This window comes from Sturnira hondurensis, unplaced genomic scaffold (genome assembly GCF_014824575.4).
Source record: "Sturnira hondurensis isolate 20B ecotype Veracruz unplaced genomic scaffold, ASM1482457v3 Scaffold0004525, whole genome shotgun sequence".
Lineage (NCBI taxonomy): Eukaryota > Metazoa > Chordata > Mammalia > Chiroptera > Phyllostomidae > Sturnira > Sturnira hondurensis.
The window spans coordinates 432,687-455,807 of NW_028077156.1; the positions used below are offsets into that span (position 1 = coordinate 432,687).

General features: G+C 38.4%; 1 protein-coding gene across 5 annotated transcripts in view; it reads left to right on the forward strand.

Annotated features, from left to right (window-relative positions):
• Positions 1 to 5,849: 5,849 nt before the first annotated feature.
• The window catches only part of TCERG1 (transcription elongation regulator 1), a 59,474-nt gene continuing 42,202 nt past the window's right edge, over positions 5,850 to 23,121 (forward strand). For all 5 annotated transcript variants that reach the window (XR_005066472.1, XM_037045921.1, XM_037045922.1 and 2 more), the window contains exons 1-5: positions 5,850 to 5,956; positions 11,911 to 12,136; positions 14,351 to 14,503; positions 15,472 to 15,901; positions 20,983 to 21,225. Coding sequence is in view for 4 of the 5 variants with exons in the window: in XM_037045921.1 (XP_036901816.1) it covers positions 5,898 to 5,956; positions 11,911 to 12,136; positions 14,351 to 14,503; positions 15,472 to 15,901; positions 20,983 to 21,225 (1,111 nt within the window). In the remaining variant the exon portion in view is untranslated. The remainder of the gene's footprint in view (positions 5,957 to 11,910; positions 12,137 to 14,350; positions 14,504 to 15,471; positions 15,902 to 20,982; positions 21,226 to 23,121) is intronic.

Consider the following 23,121-nt stretch of genomic DNA (forward strand, 5'->3'; position numbering starts at 1 on the left):
ATTATTGTAGATGCAAAAAGACAGTAGACAGGCTCACATAACGTAAAGATTGACTTTTGTCAAGGAAGATACCTGCTTAAGACGTGACTAATCACCATGACCTGCTTTTAGTTAATTTAAAGCAGTTTTAATTTAAAGCAGTGTGGTTACATTAGGTCTCTGAGATTGTAAGGCCCACCATACTTACCTCCCGTGAGCTGGCCAGGTTTAGAATGTGGCCCCAGGATACGTAGTGTCAGAAGTGAGTTGACTTCTCCGACACCCTGCTAGTGCCTGAGGATAGTCTGTTTGTGTGCCCCTGTCCCCTCCCACCACACAAACAGGGGAAATTAGATCTCAGGGCACCAATTTAAACTCATCCTCAAGGAGAGGGAAATTAAGCTCTGCCTTTGGAGGAAAGAATATCAAAGAATTCATGAACATCTATTGAGACTACCATAGTGTTTTGTAGTTTGGGGTGGGGTATTTTGAGGCTATGCAATATCCTGCTTCTCCTTCAAGTTTCACCGACTAAATTTAGTGAGCATCATCAGATTTTGCTGCCTCAATAATCATGGTGATGTTTTAATGGTGGTGTTCTGTTTTCCTCATTCCTGCTGCATTTATTCAAAATAATATTTTCTGTGGGTGTCTGTTTGTACCCCAGTGTGTTTTGTGACCTGGCTCCTCAACTTGGCTAACTTGGATAAGTCCTGTTGAGAGTATCTCTTCTTCTAGAATATAAAGTCACAGGTTTCTTTTCCCTTTCCTTTTGTAGTCATCAGATTTTCTATAAGATTTGGCATTTAAGTACCATCATTGTCAGCTCTTCAACATAAGGTCAAACATGAAGTTTCAATGATCAATTCTGTTCTTTCTCCCAAAGGCAATGAGGAGCCATTGACAGAATTTAAGTGGAGGGCATTTTAGAAGCTTCATTTGGATACTTCACAGGTAGTGGAATAGAGTGGGCAGTGGTGGAAGCTAATCTGGGGGAAGGGCTGAATCATCCAGGTATGGTTAGTGAAAACAGATGCTGTTGCCTTTCTCAACTGAGACTCTGAAAAGGTCGGCACTACTCTGTGACTTTACTCTGGTTACACAAAACTGGTGCAGAGATGGACATATGAATCCACACTAGCTAATGTGCTGGCCAGCCAGTGACCAATCACATTTTCTTTCTGAAGAATTTGAACCTACAGGCAACCAGAGACTTGACAGTGATGTTGGGATACCAGGCAGGAAGGTGAGCCAGGGTGTTGAATTTGTATGTGTGCTGACTAGACTGAGTGAGGGGAAGAAGTGGGTTTGCAGAAAGAAGAGGCTAGAACAAATGGGCAAAGATACTTGGAAAGGAGACAGAATGGAACAGAGAGGGCAGCTCCTCGGGTTCTTGAAGGTTTTCAGTCCCTGGAAAGGTCAGGGCAACTAGCCTTCCTGTTCTTAGATAAATAGAATTATTTTTTTGCAACCCCAAACATATCTTGACTAGAAGCAATTTCTGCACCATGATTGAGTGGATAATTTCATCTCTATAAGTTAAAAAAATGTGTGTGGGGGCGTATAGAATACAAATGCTCTGTCTTCTGTTGTTCTGAACATGTGCACAATTACTGAGGACACATCTTTGGACACAACATATTCATAAAGATGCACTTGCTTCCTCTCAGGTGTTCTCAGCTTCGTCCTGGCAGCCCAAATAATGGTTGACTATACAACAATGATTTCTGAGTTTCTTGTATCCTGAGATCCAATGGAGATGAGAATCTTTTGGTTAAATTCCATAATCAGGTCACAGGATGACAAAGTAACAGTTAGAAGGTAGATGCAATTGAGATGCTAGAAAAGCATTGCCTGCTGCCCTGAGATGTCTACACAGGGTAGCAGTAGCGTAGGAAAGACTTTACCCTCTAAATGTTGATTTCAAGCAGAGCATAGTGGTTTCTCTATGGAGCACATGGATTCTCTAGCCTGACAGCATGGGTTTGGATTCTAGCTTTCCCACTTACTAGCTGTGTGACTCAGAGTACATTACTTAAACTCAATGTGCTTTTGTTATCTGTGAAATAGAAATAATAACAATGCTTACTTCATAGGTTTTTTATAAAGGCTCAAATGTTTTAAGACATTTAAAGTGTTTAAAATGGTATTTAATGAATAAGAAATAACCAATAAATGCTACTTAATAAATGGGATGCTTATGTAGTATGTTCAGCATTCTAGGAACCCAATAAATGTAAGCTGCTAGTATATTCTGCTCTGATCCATATGTTGATTTAGGATGACATTCACTATTCATAATGAATAGTTTATGTGGTTCTAGTTTCTGGGCTGAAAACTCATCATCTTCGCATATAAAATATGTAAAAACCTGGAAACTATCATGATTTTGACCTTTTGGGTAAAACACTAACTAGTAAAATGTCCCAAATCAGTTCAATTAACCAATATTATGTTTGAAGCCAATGGGAAACAGTTACTTATCAAATCTCTCAACAACTCTTTATTTTACCAACGAGGAGGCTGAAGCTATGAGAAATCAAGTAACTCACTTGCCCAGGATGACACCAGTAGAGCCAGGACTAGACTCCATAGCTCATTTACTCCAAAGCCTGCCAGCAACTGCTACCATCCTGCCTGCGAGGTAGCCAAAAAGTATGTGGCCAGACATTCTCCATTTCTAAGATCTTGTCAAATGTTTCAAAGACTGAATATCTAATAAGGAATAATATAGCTGCACAGTGCAGTACAGTGCTAGCCTGATAGTGAACACTGTGTTAGGTGCTGGGATTCGGTGAGGAAAATAGAGGCTTTTCAAAGTATTTGCAGTCCACAAAGAAGAGAAAACAATGACATCTCAGCTGTACTACCTTGCTGACTTGGGGAAGACTTGGGAGTTAGCAGTCCCCAACTGGCTTTGGTATGAGAAACGCCTCTGTGTGAGTCTTGGCTTCACATCTTATCAGCTGAGTAAATGCCACCTCCCAGCAGTCATGTCACTTCTGAGATTCTGTTTCCCCATGTGTACAACGGGGACAACATGTTTGATTTGCAAGGCTGTTAGGGGAATAAAAACAGTGTATGTAAAGTGCCTACCATGGGTTTAAGACAGGTGTTCAAAAGTGGTAGTTATGAAAATGGCAAGCCTGATTTTGCATTGGAACCACTTCTCAAGACTGACTTCATGGTCAGGACTTAGAACTCTGATGATATTAATTAGTAGCCTTAAGCCAGTACTGTTTCTTTCAACTCACTTTGATATTCCAAGTTTTAGTGTCTCTAATTCAATTACTGCCACTTGGGCAAGGATGGCATTTGTTTTTCTGTTCTGTACAGTTATGCACATTTTTAGTATCTCGGGAGTTTTCAAGCTTTGATTACAGGTTTCTTAAAGATCGAGTCTCTTTAATTCAGCTTTTGCACTGATTCAGTAAAAATGGTCCATTATAGACACAGCTAAGATTATATACTTGCAGTATTTTTATATAGCTATTGAGTACAAAATACCTGACCATCAAGGGCATGTTTTTGTAAGTAAACCATAGCAATGAAGCAATAAAATGATTATATATAAATCATATATATATAAGACGCATATATGCTGCTTTTATATTTATTTATTTATTTTTAGAGTGAGGGGAAGGAGGGAGAAAGAGAGGAAGAGAAACATCGATGTATGAGAGAAACATCGACTGGTTGCCTCTTGCATGCCCCCAGCTGGGGACTTGGTCAATGTCCAAGGCATATGGACATTGACCCATTGCATATACCCTGACCAGGAATCAAACCAGCAACTTTTTGGTATAGGCCAATGCTCAATCCACTGAACCAAAGCAGTCAGGGCTATAAATTTAAAAATAATACAATAAGATGTAAATATCTTAAAATGTATATAGATATAGACAATGCAATAAAACTATCAAATAATAAAACTCGTATTGAATCTGCAAGGAGTTTCTTCTATTCATTCAAAATGATGGTTTGTTTTCATCTTTTATGTATGTCAGTAACTTGATTCCTGTAAAGTAGCCCTTTTGAGGTTTTTTCCAGCACAGGGGATTAGATTATCATGAGCCATCTATAACAGTATTATCTTCACAATAGTTTGACAGGCCGTGGGGGATGCATGCTGATGTTGAAAAAGGGATCTCACTTCCCACTCTTAGTCCTACTCCAGCTTCTCTGAACATCACACGTTTAGTGAAACTTCAACCTTTCCTTTTCCAATTGATTATGCTCAGGATTGTGTTCAGTCCTTATCTCATATTACCACAATTAATTTTGAGTATTGAATTGGGATTCAGTATAGCATGGTGTTTAGTGAATTATAATTTATACAATAGACTTCATCCATAAAGTGCATGATTCAATGGATTTTAGTATATTCACCGAATTGTGCAATCATCACCACTGTCTCATTTTGGAACATTATCATCATCCAAAAAAAATGACAAACCATACCCCTTAGCAGTCACTCTCTCCATCTTCTGAAAACCACTGATCTGCTTTCTGTCTCTAGGGATTTTCTTGTTCTGAACATTTCATAGAAATGGAATCATGCAATGTACAGCCTCCATGTCTGGTTTCTTAGCGTAATGTTTTCAAGGTTCCATATTATAGCATACATCAGTACTTTGTTCCTTTTTATGGCCAAATAATATTCCATGGTATTGATACACCACATTTTTAATCCAGTCATCAAAAAGCTGTCAATCCAGTTTTTTTGACAGCTGGGGTTGATTCTATTTTTGACTATTATGAATAATGATGCAATGAACATTTGTGTATGAGTTTTTGTGTGGATGTGGGTTTCTAGTTTTTTTGGATAGTGATGTTTAGAAATGCAGCTACATTGCCACACTGCTTGGGTTTAAGGCCAGGCTCTGTCATTCACAAGCTGTATGAACTTGGACAAGTTACTTAACTTCTCTGTGCCTCAGTCTCGTCTACAAAGTGGCAATTCATGGTACCCATCTCTTAGTGTTTATGAGGCCCAAAAGACATAATAATTGGAAAATACATAGGATAGTGCTTGATATATACAATTAGGTCTGAGTAACATTTATTATTTTAGTATTTTGAGCAACTTAATGGTAGAGTTAACCTTCACTGCACCTTGGAAACCCCAGACCTAAGGGCTCTCCTGCCCACCCCCCTTTAATAAAAAGAGAAACTGATATTCAGAATTCCTTCTGGGGTTCAAGGTGTGCTAATTTCAGGCAGGTATATTTTGAAACTGAAGAACAGATGCTTCAAACTTTAGATTGTGAAGAGACTTGCCTTCTCCAACTTAATGCAGCAACTTATAACACTCATCGGCCTGAAACTAATTACTTAATGCAATTTAGACTATATTCTTTAGTTGATAATATATTACTTAATAACGTGGCTGTAATCCAGTGATGGCTCAAGATTCCTGATTCTGAAAAGCTGGAAAATAGCTCTTTTCCACAGAAACTCTGTGATTGGTTATAGTTCTACTCAGGTCGATGTTTGATTGGCTTATACAATGGAAGTCTCTGACTAAGCTCCTATCCCTGGCCTGTGGCCAATATGGCTCCATAATTGACCTTCCTAGAGGCGGGCAGACACGTGGCTCCCACAGGCTAGGCAGTACGTGGGAGGACCTAGTTTTGCTTACCGCGCGAGGGCGCCAGCGGCCCCTCGTTGCTGAAGTCTCATTTCCCATAAAGCCTCCGAGCGACCAATCAACTGGCTGTCTCCATACCGCTTTCAAAGTCGGCGGGCCCTTCCACCAATAGTAAGGCAGGTGCCGCCCTCAGCTCGCGGAATGATGGAAAGCTTCACCATTCCTGTCACAGATCTCTGCTGTCTCCGCCTCTCTCGCACGAGATTGATGATCTGTCTGGCCAATAGAAGACGCTCGGTCGGCGGGTGGATGAACGCGGTTTTCTGTAATGGCGGAGCGTGGTGGGGACGGTGGGGACGGCGAGCGATTCAACCCAGGGGAGCTCAGGTAAAGGGCGCTGCTCTTCATTAGTTCTCGGCATGCTGGAGTCCCGGGGGTAGGCCTGTGGCGGAAATGCGAGGTGGAGGGTGGGTAGAGGAGCCGCGACAGCTCAGGTCCAAGACCTCATGGGTTTGGAGAAGGGGGAAGGGGAAGGTGGCTTGAATGAGAGAGCCGGGCTAGAGTAAGGCTGCGGCCTCCTGCGCGTTTTCGGGGTGCTCCCAGCGGTTTTTAGAGGGCCCAGCGCCCCTTGAGGCTGCAGCCCCTAGGCCGGGCGTTCCCGCCTTGGGGCCCCGCTTCGGCCGCATGCCGCCTCCGCCCAGGCCGACTTGGTTGCGGGTTGCTATGGGCCCAGTTTTCCTCTAGGACGCCGCAGTTAACTCCCCGGAACCCTTCACCATTCCTGGGACAGCTCCACGCCCGCGCAGCCCTTTAGGGTCTCCACGTTTGCTCGGTTCCTTCTTCCCCACATTGCTTCCTTGGCCTAACTTTTCGTGGCCTTTCTTTATTTTTCTTATCCTTTTATCCCTTATCCTATATTTATGAATAATAACAATAGCAGAGGCCATTCGTTACGTACTTCTGTGTGCCAGTAAGCTCTTAGAATGGTCTCATTTAATCTTCACAGCCGCCCTTTGGAGTAGTTACTTTTGCCATTTTGCAGGTTACAGACCAGAGCCATTTTTTAGTTAAGTTACTTGCCCATGTTACAGGTGAGGAAACTGAGCCAGGTAGATACGGTCGAGGAGGTAGACCAAGGTCGCAAAGGTGGAATTGGAGCTCTAGGAAGTGGATTGAACCCAGACAGACGCCCTCAGTCTATCACGCCTTTGCCTTAAGGAGCGCAGTGTCCTTCTGGTGTCTCATTGCCTATGCAATTTGTAATAAAGATTTGGTAAAGTAAAAGTGATGGAGAAATCTTTAGTCAAGTGGGTTTTGAGGGAAAAGAGTCACTAAGCTTTATTTGTATTTGATACATTTTGCCCACCCTCCCCCCCGTGGGAAAAATGTCATTTCAGTTGTTTAGCGCCCATTGTCAGCATTAGAAAATGAAAAAGAATAGTGTAGGTTATGAGCAGTCTATTATTGTCTAGAGTTCAAGATAAAATTGTGTTAGGAAATGGATATTGCTTTTCAAAGTTTTAGGGCAAAAATACGTCATAGGTTTTGAATTGTCACACACAAAAATCCTTACTTTGGCAGGAGTAAAATCTTGTCTTATTTCAGAGATCATCGCAAATCCTTTAAACCAAATATATATATATATATATATATATTCACTTTAATAATGAGTGATCAAATGCATTGTCAGGGTTTTTCAATATTAGTGGTAGAAGGTTTATTCCTGATTCTGATCTCAAGAGATGGTTACTTAATCTCATATGGATTTATTTGGCAACATTACTTTGCATTTAAGAAAGTATCTTTCTTCAGCTTTACAATGAGTTTAACTTTTATTAACAGTTCAGACGTTGATGCAAAACTAATTTGAATAGGGCTTTAAATTAGGTGTTACACTGCAAAAAAAATTTATACCTAGCCCCTCTGGTTGGAAGTTGCTTTCAGACCATATTGTACAGACCTTTATTTTGGCACTTTTCATGGTTTAAGATACATTGGCTGTATATATGGTCTCTTTGATGGTGGAAATTGGGGCTTAGTTTTTGTATATGTATCCTGAAGATATTTTGTCATGTGTCTTTGGTTGTCAGACAAATAAGATTTTCGGCAGATATATGGTAATAAATGAATATGGGCAATTTAAAGATGGTTCACTTATTAGACCCACATTTGTTGTGTGCTATATGATAGTCATTGATTGACCTAGGTGCTGGCAGTAGAGCCTTGAACCAGACCAGAATCCTTTGTCCTCAAGGAACATCTATGCTGATTAAGGCGGATCTAAATTCTGAACTAAACTAACCACATTAACATGAGGAAATCAACCTGCAAGTATGAAGTGACTACTTATACAAAGTCACTGAGTAATTGGCACAGTCTGGATTTGCCTCCCATGTATCACATAGCTTCTTTCCATTTTGTCCCTCCTATTAAAGTGTTACAGGCTTGTCTTCATCTTTGGGGGATTGAATATCTGGATAGAATACCTCTAGAGAAGTACATTTTGATCTTGTAAAAAAAGAATTTGTGTTTTTATTTTTGCAAGCAGTCTTCTGTTTTCTGAAAAGGTTGAAAGTGGCAGGAATGCAAATAACCTGCAATAGACAATTTATTTGGAGATCCAAATGTCATTCATCCCTTTATGGTTGAGGGTCATTAAGATACCTTTTAGAATCCTGTTTGTATAGATCCTTCACTCAGTTTACCTATTACTACCTTATGATGAGGTACTTTCAGTCTAAATTTCCTCAACTGTAAAACAAGAATAAGTATACTCTGGTGTTAGCACTGACTAGATAGCTTAAACAATTTATTTTTATGTGCTCTAGTTTCCTCTGTAAAATTGATTACAAACCTACTTCATTATGTTGCTGTGAGGATTAAAAGAGTACAAATAGTGTCCATGTAACTGTGTTTGGTTTATATGAAGTGCCAGTGTTCACTGTCATTATTAAAACAATAACATTTGATCACCCATTATCCTGGGCACTGAAATGCATCAGTGTGTTAAGGGAAAACTACATACTAGTGGGTATAATACAAAAGTAAGTAAATGAAAGATTTCTTTGTAGTGTTTATCATAATTGAAAACTCAAATTGGGTAATGAGCCAGGGAGGGTCTGGGAGAAGGTGGGAAAGGAGTTGAGATGACATTTGAACTGGGACTGATGATAAAAAGGGACCAGTTATATGAAGATCTGGGGGAAAGCATTCCAGGCACAGCAAACAAGCTCAGAGGCTTGGAGGTAATGAATTTGAAGTATTTGATTTAAAAAAAAGAGAAGAGTGGAGTCTACAGAGAGGTCAGCAAGAGGCAGGTTATTTAGAGCCTAATAATAATCATAGTCATAATAATAATAGCTAACAGTATTACTAATATTAATACAATTAACATGAACACCACTGCCATACTAATGTTACAGCAGCAGTAGTAAAAGCTCTACTTAGAGAGCACTAATGTGCTAGATGCTGTTCCAAGTGCTTTGTTAGTTCATTTTTTAAAAAGATTTTACTTATTTTTAGACAGGGGAAGGGTGGAAGAAAGAGGGAGAGAAACCTCAATGTGTGGCTGTCTCCTGTGTACCCCGTACTGGGGAGCTGGCCTCCAACCCAGCCATATGCCCTGACTGGGAATGAACCAGCAACCCTTTGGTTCACAGGCCTGCACTCAATCCGCTGAGCCTCACCAGCCAGGACAGCTTTATTAGTACATTTGATCCTTGCTGCAGTTCTGGTAGGTTGGTTGTGATGAGGTAGTGCATATGTGGCATTGGAAGAGGGCAATTTAAGTTGCTGACAGGAAATTACTTGCATTTTGTTGCTATTTTAGTGGCAGACTTTTGAAAGCCATCTAGTCACATTGACGATGAAGTGCCTTTCATAGGCACAGTGCTAGGTTTCTGAAAGTAGTGACTGTTAAAGTGGTTTACTGTGTGCCAGGTACTATTTGAAATGTTTCACAGGGGTTATGTCATTGAACAGGGATATGGGGTAGATTTTCTATTTCTATTTCTATTCCTCAGTTCCTTTACATCTGAGCATACTCAGGCTCAAATTATGTAACTAGTCTGACAGCAAAAGGCAGAGCCCTGAATTGACTTTTTCATGATTTAGAGTGTACACGCTTAACTTCAAACTATTAGCTAGGAAGTGTTGAGATTTGAAAGAAAGAAATACTGTAGATTTTTTGAAAGGGGAGAGGCAGACTCAAAAGAAATGTTAAGATTAAGTACATTGTTAACTCAAGGCTGAAACAGTATCTTTCCTTGGTAGTTAACTTTGTTTCTGCATTAAAGGTTCAGACGTTTCTTCAGTAACAGTAGCCATGTGTCTTGGGAGTATATACAATTTGGAAAAGACAGAATATTCTGATATAGCCCATATTCCTCTTTGTAGTCATTGTTTTTAACTCATACTTTCTAATTTTGGGGGGGTTATTGGCAAATTTGGTTAAATACAGTTGGTATATACAGTTCTAGATGTGTTTACAACCCTGTTTTAAAGGAAACTTGGGTTTTGTTAGGATTTTTTTGGTGTGTGTGTGTGTGAGAATTGAACTGTGATGTAGAAAATTTAGAACAAGTTAAAAAAATAATCTGAAGCAGAGGATTGAAAATGTAGGAAAGTTGGAAGAGCCTGGTGAGAAGAGACTGTAAGAATGTTTATCTTCAAATATGTATGAGGAACATAATTGTTAATCACTTCTTGAGACATATAAGCTTCATATAATGGAGCGATTTATAGTAGCTGCCAGAAAGACTGATAGGTGCTCAGTAAATTGACTATGGCAAATTATAGTAGAAATAAGTTTTCTAAAATTCTACCTACCCTACTTGTGGGTAGCATAACTATCACCTAGGTAGGTATTCATTTATTCATTCAACAAATACTTACTGTGGCCTTCTGTGCACAGACCTAACTACATGCTGGGGATGTAAGGGCGAACAGGATGGACAGAATTCCTGCTCCAAAGGGGCTTGCCTACGTAGACAGCATGATGTCGTGTTTAAGAGCTATAAGACCTGTTTGCCTGTGTTTGAATACTGGCTTTTCAAGTGAACCAGCTCAGTGGCCTTGGGAAAGTTATTTGATTTCTGAGTGCCTTTGGTGTCACCTATAGAACAAGGTTGATAATAGTGTCTATCTCATGACTTAAAGAGAGCCCAGAGCACTGCCTGACACATAGTAATTACTGTTAAGACTGAATAATTTTAATTTTTTTAGAAAGTACTTGTGAGAGGAGATAGATAATAAATAACATGAGATATTACATATCTGCTTAAATACCATGGAGAAAATAAACTAGGGTATTTAGCTAGAGATTAGAGGATGGGGTAGGGTGCTGTGAGAAAAAAACTTTCTCTTTAGATAGAGAAATACAGTGATTTCTTGGGCTGCTACCTCCATCCCTGTAAAAACTTTGTATTTGGAAGTAATGTCAAACTTACAGAAAGTTGCAAAAAATAAAGATAGTGCACTGGTGTTAATATTTTACCTCTTCTGCTTTATTACTTGCACACATGCATGCTCTCTGTTAACGCTGAACCATTTGAGGATAAGATACATATACCAAGGCCCTTTATTTTTAAATACTTAAGTGTGTATATTCTAAGAATAAAGATACTCTTTTGCTTAATTACTGCACAGTTACCAACTTGATAAGTTTACAGTGGTGCAGTACTTTAACCTGTTGTTCACATTCCAGTGTTGTCCATCGATCCAATATTTTTTCATAGCATTTCTTCCCTTTAGTACAGGATTTGGTCTCGAATTAATGTTGTATTGCCATATCTCTTTAATGTAGAACGTTTCCACAGCTTGCCTTTGCCTTTTATGGATAACATCTGTATTTTTGAACCACATAGCCTCTGCTCTGCCCTGTTAAATAGAACATTTTATATTTTGTGTTTGTCTAATATTTTCTCATTATTAATTGAGGTTACACATTCTTGCCTGAAATAGGTGATGTTGTGTGTCCCTCCCATTCAAATGATGTCTATCTTTTTTTTTTTTAGGTGGTGTTAATTTAGATCTCCTGGTCAAGGTGCTGTGTGATTTCCCTTTTACATAAGGGTTTTTTCCATCTTCCCTTGCAAATCATAAGCAGCATGAGGGGAGACAGATTTTAAGACCATCCAGATACCATCTTCATCCAGATTTCCCTCCAGATCTAGTGTCCATTGAGCATTCTTACTGAGGCACTTTTTACCATGATGGTTGCAAAAGAATGACTTTCCAACTACACTTGTTCCTAAGGGCCTATTAAATTTGATGTGATTAGAGATCAGTACCTGTATTTTTGTAATTTGTGGAAAGAAACTTATTCATTGTTTTCCACATAGGATGGCTCAACAGCAGGCCTTGAGATTTCGAGGCCCAGCTCCCCCACCAAATGCAGTGATGCGAGGCCCACCACCTCTCATGCGACCTCCTCCACCATTTGGCATGATGCGAGGCCCTCCCCCCCCACCTCGGCCCCCCTTTGGACGTCCTCCTTTTGATCCTAACATGCCGCCAATGCCTCCTCCAGGAGGGATTCCTCCACCGATGGGCCCTCCACACCTTCAGGTAAAGGATGGAGAGGTTGCTCTTTCTTCATTGTTGTTAGTAACACTATCATATGAAAGTTTTGCCTTAAATACTGCGTTCTTAGTTTCACTTTATAGAAAAATGTAATCCATAAATTAGCGTGTTGCTCCAAAAGTAGTGGTAACTGTAATTTGAAGAGAAATTTAGGATGGGAATTGAGATAGAAAAAGATACTGTATAGGAAAGTAGGATTAAACAGAGAAGTTCTTACCTGCCTTTATCCCTGAGAATTGTCTTTAGTAATTCAGCTTCTCTATGGGAAATGAATTTGAAATTTATAACTTTTTAGTTATTGCTATTTATTTTCAATGATACATTTTGTCATTAAGTATACATATATACTTATATTTATATATCTACATATATATATTCTGAGCAATTCTTGCCATGAATGAAACCTAGAATAGAACCTAGAACAACACATTTTGTGAGAACATTGTTTGGATTTTTTTCTTCCCTAAAAAAGGTTGGGGTTATTTTCTAATTTTAGAAATAGAATTATTGTGAGATTTCTTTAAATAAAAACATTTCTGGCGTTTTAACCTGAGGCATATACCCCTTTCTAGTGTAGAGTCAGTTAGTGTCTGAAATGAAGCCATGAAGGTGTCATCTCTCATAGGCCCCTGTCTGAGATTGTAATGGGGAGGGGGGTGGGGTTAGGTATGAACATCAGTTTTCTCAGTTTATCCAGCCTTTACAATTCTGAAACCAAATAAATATACTGGTATTTTCTGCCTTTCATTAGCATAATTGAGAATGAACTTACTAAAAATGACAAAGATAATAAAGTACTACTTGAGTAATGTTAATTCTGTTTAGATAAGGTAATATTTATGGAAGAGACACAGGTTTTCATACTTTGTTTAATAAATTTATTGACTTCCTTGTATAGCCTATATCCCCTTAAACAGATTGTTTAAGTTTTATATTCAAGCTTAGAATAAGAAATAGATTTTTGACCTATTGAATCTGTGTAACTTGTGCATATGAATTTATTCTAATTTGTTCCTTTAAAAGTTAGAGCTGCTTGCAGAATATTATAAAAATACAGTGGACTAATGTAACCCTCTAATAGAAAAATAACAGATGTGATGTTTTTCTGATCTTGAAAGATAATTGTGTGGCTTTACATTAAATCCAAGAGATTTCCAGCTAATGTGCATGAGACATATTTGACGGGATGTTTTATAGAACACGAGTCTGTGTGCTGATGCTTGAAAGATACTAAACTGAAACCCCAAAAATTTGGAGTATGAGGAAGAATCTTTTTAAGAAAATGAAGTACAGTTTCACATTATTAGCATGGTGTCAATTCCAGTATCCAGATTAAGGTGCTTTGGATAATTGAATTTTAGTGTTACTAGTATATTATAGAGGACATCTTTTAATCCCTGTTCAAAATCTGTTGTTACAATGTTAGACCACCTGTCTGCTTTATTTAGTGAGTGAATTATAGCAGTTAGAGTTGAATTGTGTGGCTCAGGGTCTCAGGTTGTGTCAGCAATCATTAAAGAATGACTGAAGAATTATCATACATAGGATTGAGTTAGTAATGACTCTGGGGGAAAAAAATTTAAGGTAATATATACCATTTAAATTTTTATTTTCCACTAAAGGTAAAATGGGTAACTGTTATACTGTATCTTCTAAATTTAACTGATGCTTATGTCATTGCTGAACTGTATATTATTGTTACTTGAAAAATAGAAAATTACGAATATTTTTCTACCTAATATATTGTTTCTTATAGGAAAAGGAAGGATTAGCTATATCTGATTTTTTTTTATGTTACTTGTAAAATTATGTTTCTTCTTTGGTTGGTTCCTGTCGTAAGTGAAGTGTAGAGGCATTGGTGTGCCTGGTATTAAAAGATACAAAAATCAATTTCTCTCGAAAGTAATCTAGTGCTTAGAATATGAAGATTCCCTTTGAAGTATAAAGAATGAAGCAAAATTCACCTGTGATGCTATCACCCAGAAATAACTACTGTATGCTGATGTATTTCTTTCTAGTCTGTTCAGTAACCATTTTTGTTACAGAGAAATTTTGCTTAAACATCATAGATGAATATATTTGAATGGATTAGCATGCTAGTTCCGTTTCTCTTAAAGTGCTTTACTTTTGGGTAGAATTTAGTAAGTTGAAGGGGAAAGGTAAATGCAAGTGACCTTGACTGTTCTTGTGAATTAACAGAGACCACCTTTCATGCCTCCACCCATGGGAACCATGCCTCCTCCTCCGGGCATGATGTTTCCGCCCGGAATGCCTCCTGTGACTGCTCCTGGTACTCCAGCTCTGCCTCCGACAGAAGAGATATGGGTGGAAAACAAAACTCCAGATGGGAAGGTAAATTAGAATATACATTCAGGTTGTTAACTTCTTGGTGACAGAAGAGTAAGACTTAGAGTGTTCTAGCAGATTGAGATCAATGACTGACGGTATTCTTGCTCCCAATTATAAGAATGAGCCTGGGCTAAGCAAGGCATGGGGCAAGATTTCAGGAAAGGCTCACTGGATTGGACTTCTGCACAGAATGGAGTGCTTATGTATGTTTACCTGTGATTTGGAAGCTTGTGTTTTAAATGTGTGCCATGGATTCCCAAAACAACTCTTAGGTTTAGTGTTCACCAGGAGGATTCACAGGACTCAGCATGTTGTACCCACAGCTAAGACAAATTACAGTGAAAGGGTATAAAGCAAAGCCAGCCAAGAGGAAAAGGGGTATGGGGTGAAATCTGAAGGAAATGAAGCACAAGCTTCCAAGAATTCACTCCAGAGCATGTAGAGTGTATATTTTCTCCAGCATGGAATTATGACAAAATACATGAAGGATTGTCTACCAAAGGAGCTAGCCTCAGCTGGAAAGTCAAGAGTTGTCATTGGGGATTGGTGCCCTCTGCCTAGCACATAACCAAAATTCCAAGCTCCCAATGGGAAAGTGGATGTTTAGCATAAACTGCATTATTGTGTAAACAGGTTGGGCACAGTGAGCTGTTCTTAACTAGTTAGGAAGTGGTGGTAATCTTCCCAAAATCCAAGTTTCCAGATGCCAGGCAAAAGTCAGTTTTGCAAGCAGGGCTTTCTAAGGTTAGCAGTCAGACCTGCTGTGTAACTTTTTTGCACAAAAATAATCTTGGTTTTCCTTTTTTATGTGTGTGTTACCTCCTGTCTTGAAATATCCCAACAGCCAATTTTGATGTGTTTTCTCTTAAGTTTCTTTTTCAGTAACTTTTAAGACAAAATGTAGTTGCATTACTGTTTTTTAATGATAGTTGACAGATTCTATTCTACCAGTGATTTTGCTTCCTCTGCAGGTTTATTATTATAATGCTCGGACACGTGAATCTGCATGGAGCAAACCAGATGGAGTTAAGGTTATTCAGCAGTCAGAACTGACACCTATGCTTGCAGCCCAGGCGCAAGTTCAGGCCCAGGCTCAGGCTCAGGCCCAGGCCCAGGCCCAGGCCCAGGCCCAGGCCCAGGCCCAGGCTCAGGCCCAGGCTCAGGCCCAGGCCCAGGCCCAGGCCCAGGCCCAGGCTCAGGCTCAGGCCCAGGCTCAGGCCCAGGCTCAGGCCCAGGCCCAGGCCCAGGCCCAAGTGCAGGTGCAAGCACAAGCAGTAGGAGCTTCCACCCCTACAACCAGTAGCCCAGCACCTTCAGTATCCACTTCAACGTCATCATCCACCCCATCCTCTACCACTTCTACCACGACAACTGCCTCTTCGGTTTCGCAGACAGTATCAAGTGAGTACTTGTCAGCATGTGTTTTCCTTTTTAGGAACTAGAGAAATGGATAAGTAGGGACTGCATTCCAAACTGATCCTAGTGTTTCATGTATTATCCTTGATGTTATTTTAAAAACATTTTTGACATAAAATTTTGGGTTAAAGAAGAACAGAAATTTACATTGGTAGAAGGGATTATTTGCCCAGTTGCAATTCATGAAACAAAACTGGGCAAATGCAGAGTTAATCTATTCAACTTGGTTAACAGTATTGCTGGGTGCTGTGGGCTTTGCAAAAGTCAGTGGAAGTCTTGGTTCCTATCTTCCGGAACTTCCAATTTTTCTAATTGAGGAGGCCAGCATAATGCCTGTAAAACAGTGTAGTGTGCAAAATTATATAGTTAATAGAGAAGATGTAACAATTCAAGAAAATGGAGAGACAAGGAGGTAAACTACATGAGTATTGAGGTTGATCATGAAGAATTTATGGTAGAATTTGAGTAGGTTCAAAAATGAAAGGTGTTTCAAGTTGAAGGGGAGCAGCATAAACAGAGTTCAGGAAATGAGGATGAATGTAGTTTGTGAGATTGTTAAGGAACTCTTTTGAGGTGGGAAGGTATATATTGGTCAATAAATTGAATAAGTGAAATCAGGTTATGAACCAGGTTATGAACCAGTTTTAAGAACCAGGCAAATGGGTGACTCAGGCAGATCTAGGGAGGCTATAGAAATGCAGTATTCTGGAAGATGTTTTGCTGCTCAATTTTTGGGTAGTGTTGAAACTGGAAACTTACCAGGAAGTTTTCAATAATCTTATTTAGAAGTGGTTAGGTCCTAGAATGGTATGTAGGCAGATGAAATGAGTTGAAAAAGAAGCAATGAGAAAGGTAGAAGAATTTTCAGGTATAAAGTCACAGAGGCTCAAAGGTTAGCTCTTTTCTGAAAAGATTAGAGGTGATAAATAGTAGAATACAGGGATGAAGAAAGAAGAATCTATTTGCTTAAAAGATTGTCATGAATATTTACACTGCTACCTTTTATTTGTTGCTGCTTACTCTACGGGTTGACATTGAGCCTCAGAATATTTAAATAATGATTTTTAAAATTATTTATTAATTTTTAGAAAGAGAAGAAGGGAGGGAGAAAGAGGGAGAGAAACATTGCTCTGCAGTCCAGACATGCAACCTGACTGGGAACCAAACCCATGACCTTTGGGTTTCTTGGCTGGCATCTAATCCACTGGGACACACCAGCCAGCCAGGGCTAAATAATGATTTTAAATAATTTTTTTAATCTTCACCCAAGGATATTTTTTTATTATTGACTTCATTTTAATTTATTTTTTAAGAAGATTTCATTTGAAAGGGAGGGAGAAAAGCATCAATGTGTGGTTGCCTTTCACGCGCCCCCTACTGGGGACTTGGCCTGCAACCCAGGCATGTGCCCTGACAGGGAATTGAACCAATGACACTTTGGTTCTCAGGCTGGCTCTCAGTTCACTGAGCCACACCAGCCAGGTCTTTATTATTGATTTTAGAGTGAGAGGAAAGGCAGGGTAGGGCTGGAGATGGGGGGAGAGAAATATTGATGTGAGAAACATTCAATCAGTCGCCTCTCGTATGCACCTCTACCTGCAACCTAGTTATGTGCCCAGACCAGGAATTGAACCTACAGCCTTTTGGTGCACAGAACGATGTTCAAACCAACTGAGCCACCGACCAGGGCTAAATAATGATTTTATTGATTCGGTGGTTTATGATACTATTACGAAAATACATATCCCAACAGGGTGATTATAATTTGGATTATTTTGCTACATGGATAATAGAGATGGGAATAAGAATAAAAAGTGCCCCTTTCCCCAGTTGCTTCAGGGACCTGGGATTTATTACTGTAAATTACATTGTAAGGAATGTGTTATATGAGAAATTTAATCATAGTAGATTCAAATTTGACTTTATTTTATTGATACAAGAAGTAACCCAAGAAATAAGGTACATGTACTATGGAGACAGTTTTTTAAAGGCCCTACTTGATAATTTTTAGACACAAATATACATACCAAGGGAAGATATAAATGCTTTACAAGTCTGTTTTCTTTTGTAGCTAAGGTAAACTCTGATATGGAAATATAACAGTGAATTCTGATATGGAAGTCAGCAGCTAGCTGGTTGAGGGTCTTTGCCATTTTATAGGTTAGTGCTTCTAAAACCTGTGTGATAAGGCTGAAAACTCATGTTTTATGGGATACCTGTGGTGGTAATGGGAGAGGGGAGATTAACAACAGCAGTGTGGTTTTATGCGGAGGCTCTGTGTCATGTTTTGTTCCCTGCCTTCTCAGGAAGGAGAAATACATTGTATTGAGGAAGGTGGGTAGCCACACACTTTAATTATCCTATGTGTATTCCATTTCTTTTTATTTTTTTGTTGATTTTAGAGAGAAAGAGGAAGGGAAAGATAAACATTGATTTGTTGTTCCACTTATTTATACATTCATTGGTTGATTCTTGTATGTGCTCTGGCTGGGGATCAAACCTACAACCTTGGCATATCGGGATGATGCTCTAACTAACTGAGCTACCTGGCCAGGGCTAATGTGTATTTCATTTCTATATCAGGGTGGTCTTCAGGCCCATCACTATCTTGGGATTGTCAGCTATTCTATTCAGAACTCCCCATTTGTCATTTTTGCTCTGCCCTCCAGTGATTGGGAGGCCTTTATTCTAAGAACAGAATAGCAGAATTACATTCTTTTTATTGCCTTTTAACATCAATTTTGATGTCTTTCTGAGTGTTCCTGGCATCCATTTTTATTTCACTGATTCAGTGTCATGAAGTATTGTCCTGCTACAGTCTTAATATTTCTCCATCTGTTATAGTCACTTGTCTTTTTTAGTTGAGATCTGAGGCTGGGTTTGTAATGTATTTTGAGGCCTAGTGTTTCACTAGTTACTTTAGCAAATGGAGTTAGTAGGTATTTACCAACTGTAGAATCCTAGCTGCCATTTTCCCAGTTTCCATTTAATTCTTTTATTGCCTTTGTCTTTTCTTCTCATGACTTATCTCAATTTATCAAATCAGAAAATCCTGTGTCAGCAAGAGAAATGGGTTGCATGAATACTTTTTGCCATCCCCATTTGGGTGTTCCTTTCCACTTGAAATTTGATGCCTCTATAATTCATTTTGTTTTCCTGACCACAGTACTTTGTATCAAATTTTGGTAATTCCATCTAAATACTATTGCCATAATATCTTTAAAAATGTAATTCTGTGAACTGCAGTGTAGACCTGGGTGGATGGGACTAAAAATTGAGATATTTATATTTTTAACTCCAGATGAGCATAAACTCATTTAATGCTGTGCAAGTTTGTGAAAAATGCTGATAAATCCTACTTCTCAGGGAAGTTGGGAAGAATAACTAGATATTTTCAGCCATTACAAATGCTAAATGGTATATGTATGGGAATGGGCAAATGTTGCATGTAATTTGTATTTTTCACATTGTTATAAAATTATATTAATATGATACTGTACCCTAAGGCTAGGTCTATGCTAGACCAACAATTCATTCCTGGGCCCCTGAAGATACTTGTTGGCCCTGCTGTCTATTTAGCCAAGGTGAGTCCCTTATTAACAAGTATGAAATTGCTCACATCTCCCAGCCTGAGTGAGTTTTTCATTATCAGGCACTGAAAAAAGATACAAATTTTGTCAGTTGGAGTTCTGGGTGGTTTGTATTAAACAGTGTGTTTTCCCTTAGAGTATCATTGGCACAAATATTGGGAAAGCACTGTTCTATTTTATTTGGTAAATTCATTCTTAGTTCAATATAGGTAGAGTTTGACATTTTTCTTTACAACAAGGAAAAGATGGTGTATTTTTTACCAATGATTCACCAAAATGAATTTCGTTTTGGAATTATATGGGTTATGAATAAATAAAAAATGTTTTCTAATATTTGAGTACTGAAACTTTAAAAATTGAAATGTGAATTTTATTTTTAGGTCACAATTTGACTTTAAATATGATTACTAGGCTAGGGATGGAATTATTTTATTTTCGATATTTGAAAATAATGTGTTAGCAGAACCAAATTATCCTGAATTCCTCATTCTCTTGTCTCTGATACTGGCAACCTGGGCATTTCTTTTCTTTTCTTTTTTTTAAAGTAATTTTAGAGAAACACAAGTTGTTTTGATTGCATTTGTTCCTATCCAGTCAGTCATCAGTCACTGCATATCTTTTTCTTTCTGTTCTTTTTTGCTTGGACAATTCCAGATATGTTGAAATTGGTTTTCCCACCTCTGTTCTTCCTTTTCTTCTTCCTATGCATCTGTCAAGTTAATTCAACAAATGAACACTGATTATTAGTCTTCAATACAGAAACCTTCAGTCAGCCTCCCTCACACTCCTTTTACGTTAATGAAATCATACAAATAACATGTGAGTGTATTCTTATTAAAAATTCAAACTAATGAAGCATGTATAGTAAAAAGTGAAAGGCATATACAGATGTCATGAGTTAATATATTTTGGTGTGTATTCTTCTAGACCATTTTTCTACATTTACATAAGTTCTTTCCTTTCCCTAATCAGTAAAATGCACACTCCTTAGTCTTCTGTTCAAGGCCTTCTCCTTTGTGCCTCTGGACCACCTTTCCCATGATAACTCATTGGTTCTATGCCTAGTGTTTTCTGAACAGTTCCTTCTTGTTCCCTACTCTTTATTTTTACTTACTTTTCTCACTACTTGCTTATTTTATCCTTTTACTTTGTCATTTTCTTATTGAAATCTCAATCTTTCAAAGCTTGCCGTCACTGCATAAAGTTTTCTGTACCCTCTCATAGTTAGAAATGGTCTTTGGTCTTCATTTACATTTCTGTATATTTATCCCATTTCACTTTGTATTTTAGTTATTTTTTTATATTTCATTTAAATCTATGTTCAAGCTTCTTGATGACAGAGAGACCTTATTATAAATTTCTTGCAGTGCATGGAATGGGCCCTTAGAATATTTACTGAATGAGTGAATGATGACTGACTAATAGTAAAATGGTTTATGAAGGAATGATACATATTTTTGTTCTATCTTTTATCAGCACCCACAACACAAGATCAGACTCCAAGTTCTGCTGTTTCAGTTGCCACGCCTACAGTTAGTGTTTCAACTCCTGCTCCTACAGCCACACCTGTGCAAACCGTTCCCCAGCCACATCCCCAGACGTTACCTCCGGCTGTCCCTCATTCGGTACCTCAGCCAGCAGCAGCAATACCTGCTTTTCCACCAGTAATGGTACCTCCATTTCGTGTTCCTCTTCCTGGCATGCCAATTCCACTTCCAGGTAAACCAGTAAATTATAATAGTCTTTCCAGCTGTGTTTTCATGCTGTCAGTTTGTTCTCATTGTCTGTTGCATTTAAAATTTGCCTTGAATCTCACCTGTTTGAAATGTTTTTTTGAACGATTCATGGCTAACTGCAGTATTTTTCTCTTCAGTTTTGGTAAATGTCCTTTTTGTTGTTGTTTACATGTCTTAGTATTAGAGCCACATTTAAAGCTCCACTCATTTTGAATAGTGGCCTCAAAGAATTAAAATGATTATCATGTGTAAATATGTTCTAAATGCAATATTTTAAAGGAATTGAGTCTATGAAGTTGAGAGATCATAAGTCATTGATAGCCAACACAAGCTGAGTGGTTTATTACATACTGTGCATGATTCTAAGTACTTTACATGTGAGTCATTTAATTTTCACAAATGTCTTATGAGGTAGGTATGGAATCAGGTTAAATTACTTGTCCACGGTCACACAGCTCATAAGTGATGGTGCCAGGTTTTAAGCCTGAACACTTCAGATCCAAATACCATGCTGTTAATAATTAAGTTATACTGGTATGAAAATGTGAGCTATTAATTGCAAAATAATTTATCTGAAACAGAAATTACAAGTTTCCCTTGTAACAGTTGTAAAGTATAACATGCACCATTAAACATTTAGATAATTGTGGTGAATTACTTATTTTTTTAATTTATTGTTTGCCTTAGGGGAAATCCTTACATGTAGGGAAGGCATTAAAAGATTGTGGAATATAATTATTCTTGTAGGGATTAAGCAGTAATGATGTTGGGCATCCTAATTGGACTGCATTTGCCGTTGTCACACACATTTAGTCCTTGATCCATGGTAGCTGAATTTAGGATTAAGTTGAAAATATTGATATTTTCAATATTGGTATTAAGTTGAAAATATCGATACATTAGTATTCTAGTTGAAAATATTGATACCTTAGATCAAGTACACAGGGCTAGTTTGTAGCAAAGATGAACAGAATTTAGGCCTCTTGTTTCCCACTTTTACATTCCTCCCACTGCCTGGTATTGCCATTTTTGTGCTAGTTTCTGTGTGTAAGAGTAGGATTGTGATAGGGCTGCTTCTTAGACTTACACACATTTTAATTATCACTATTGCTCTAATTTCTTTTTCCTGTGACCACTTTGAAGGGAACACTGTCAGATACTGTATCTTGCAGGAAAGAAACCAAAAATTTTCAAGAATTAGTAGGATTTTTCTGTAGAAAAACCTTTTACGAGTTGCTGCTGTAGTGTTAAGTATTACATGCCCAATAAAAAGTTTGGAAAACCAAAAGTGTTTTTTCTGATAGTAGGGATTGACCTTTTTCTAAGTTAAACGTAAGACATGTAGTTGGGTACTTCCCTCTTTGGACATACTTTTTGTAGAAAACTAAGTGATACAGAATAGCTTGACATTCTTGAAAACATCTTGCAATGTTGGCCTGCTTTAGGGTCGAGCACAGTATTAAGACCAGATCCTGGATTCTGAGTGATGTGAAGGTGCTGGGGTTGCTAATTCTGTAGAGAGAAGATTGAGAGGTCGCGTAGTAGTATTGGAGTATTCGAAGGGGTGTCTGTGAAAGGACTTTTATTTTGTTTTAGGGGTTTTTAATAGGACCAGTGAGTGAAAGGTACAGAATAGCAAAATTCATTTCTTTTGACAGAAGTGCAGTTTTGTTGCAATAAAATTCCTTGAACTACAGCTCCATTTTGATGTTATGGTCTTTGTTCTGTGACCCTACCTATCAAATGTTAGAACAGATGGTGGTGAGCGTTTGACCAGATGGGGTGTTACATAGGAAGTTTGGAAGCAAAAGGCATTTAATAAATGGCAGGTACTAATGACATTTTGTAGATCAATTGGAGGAGAACTTGAGTTAGATAG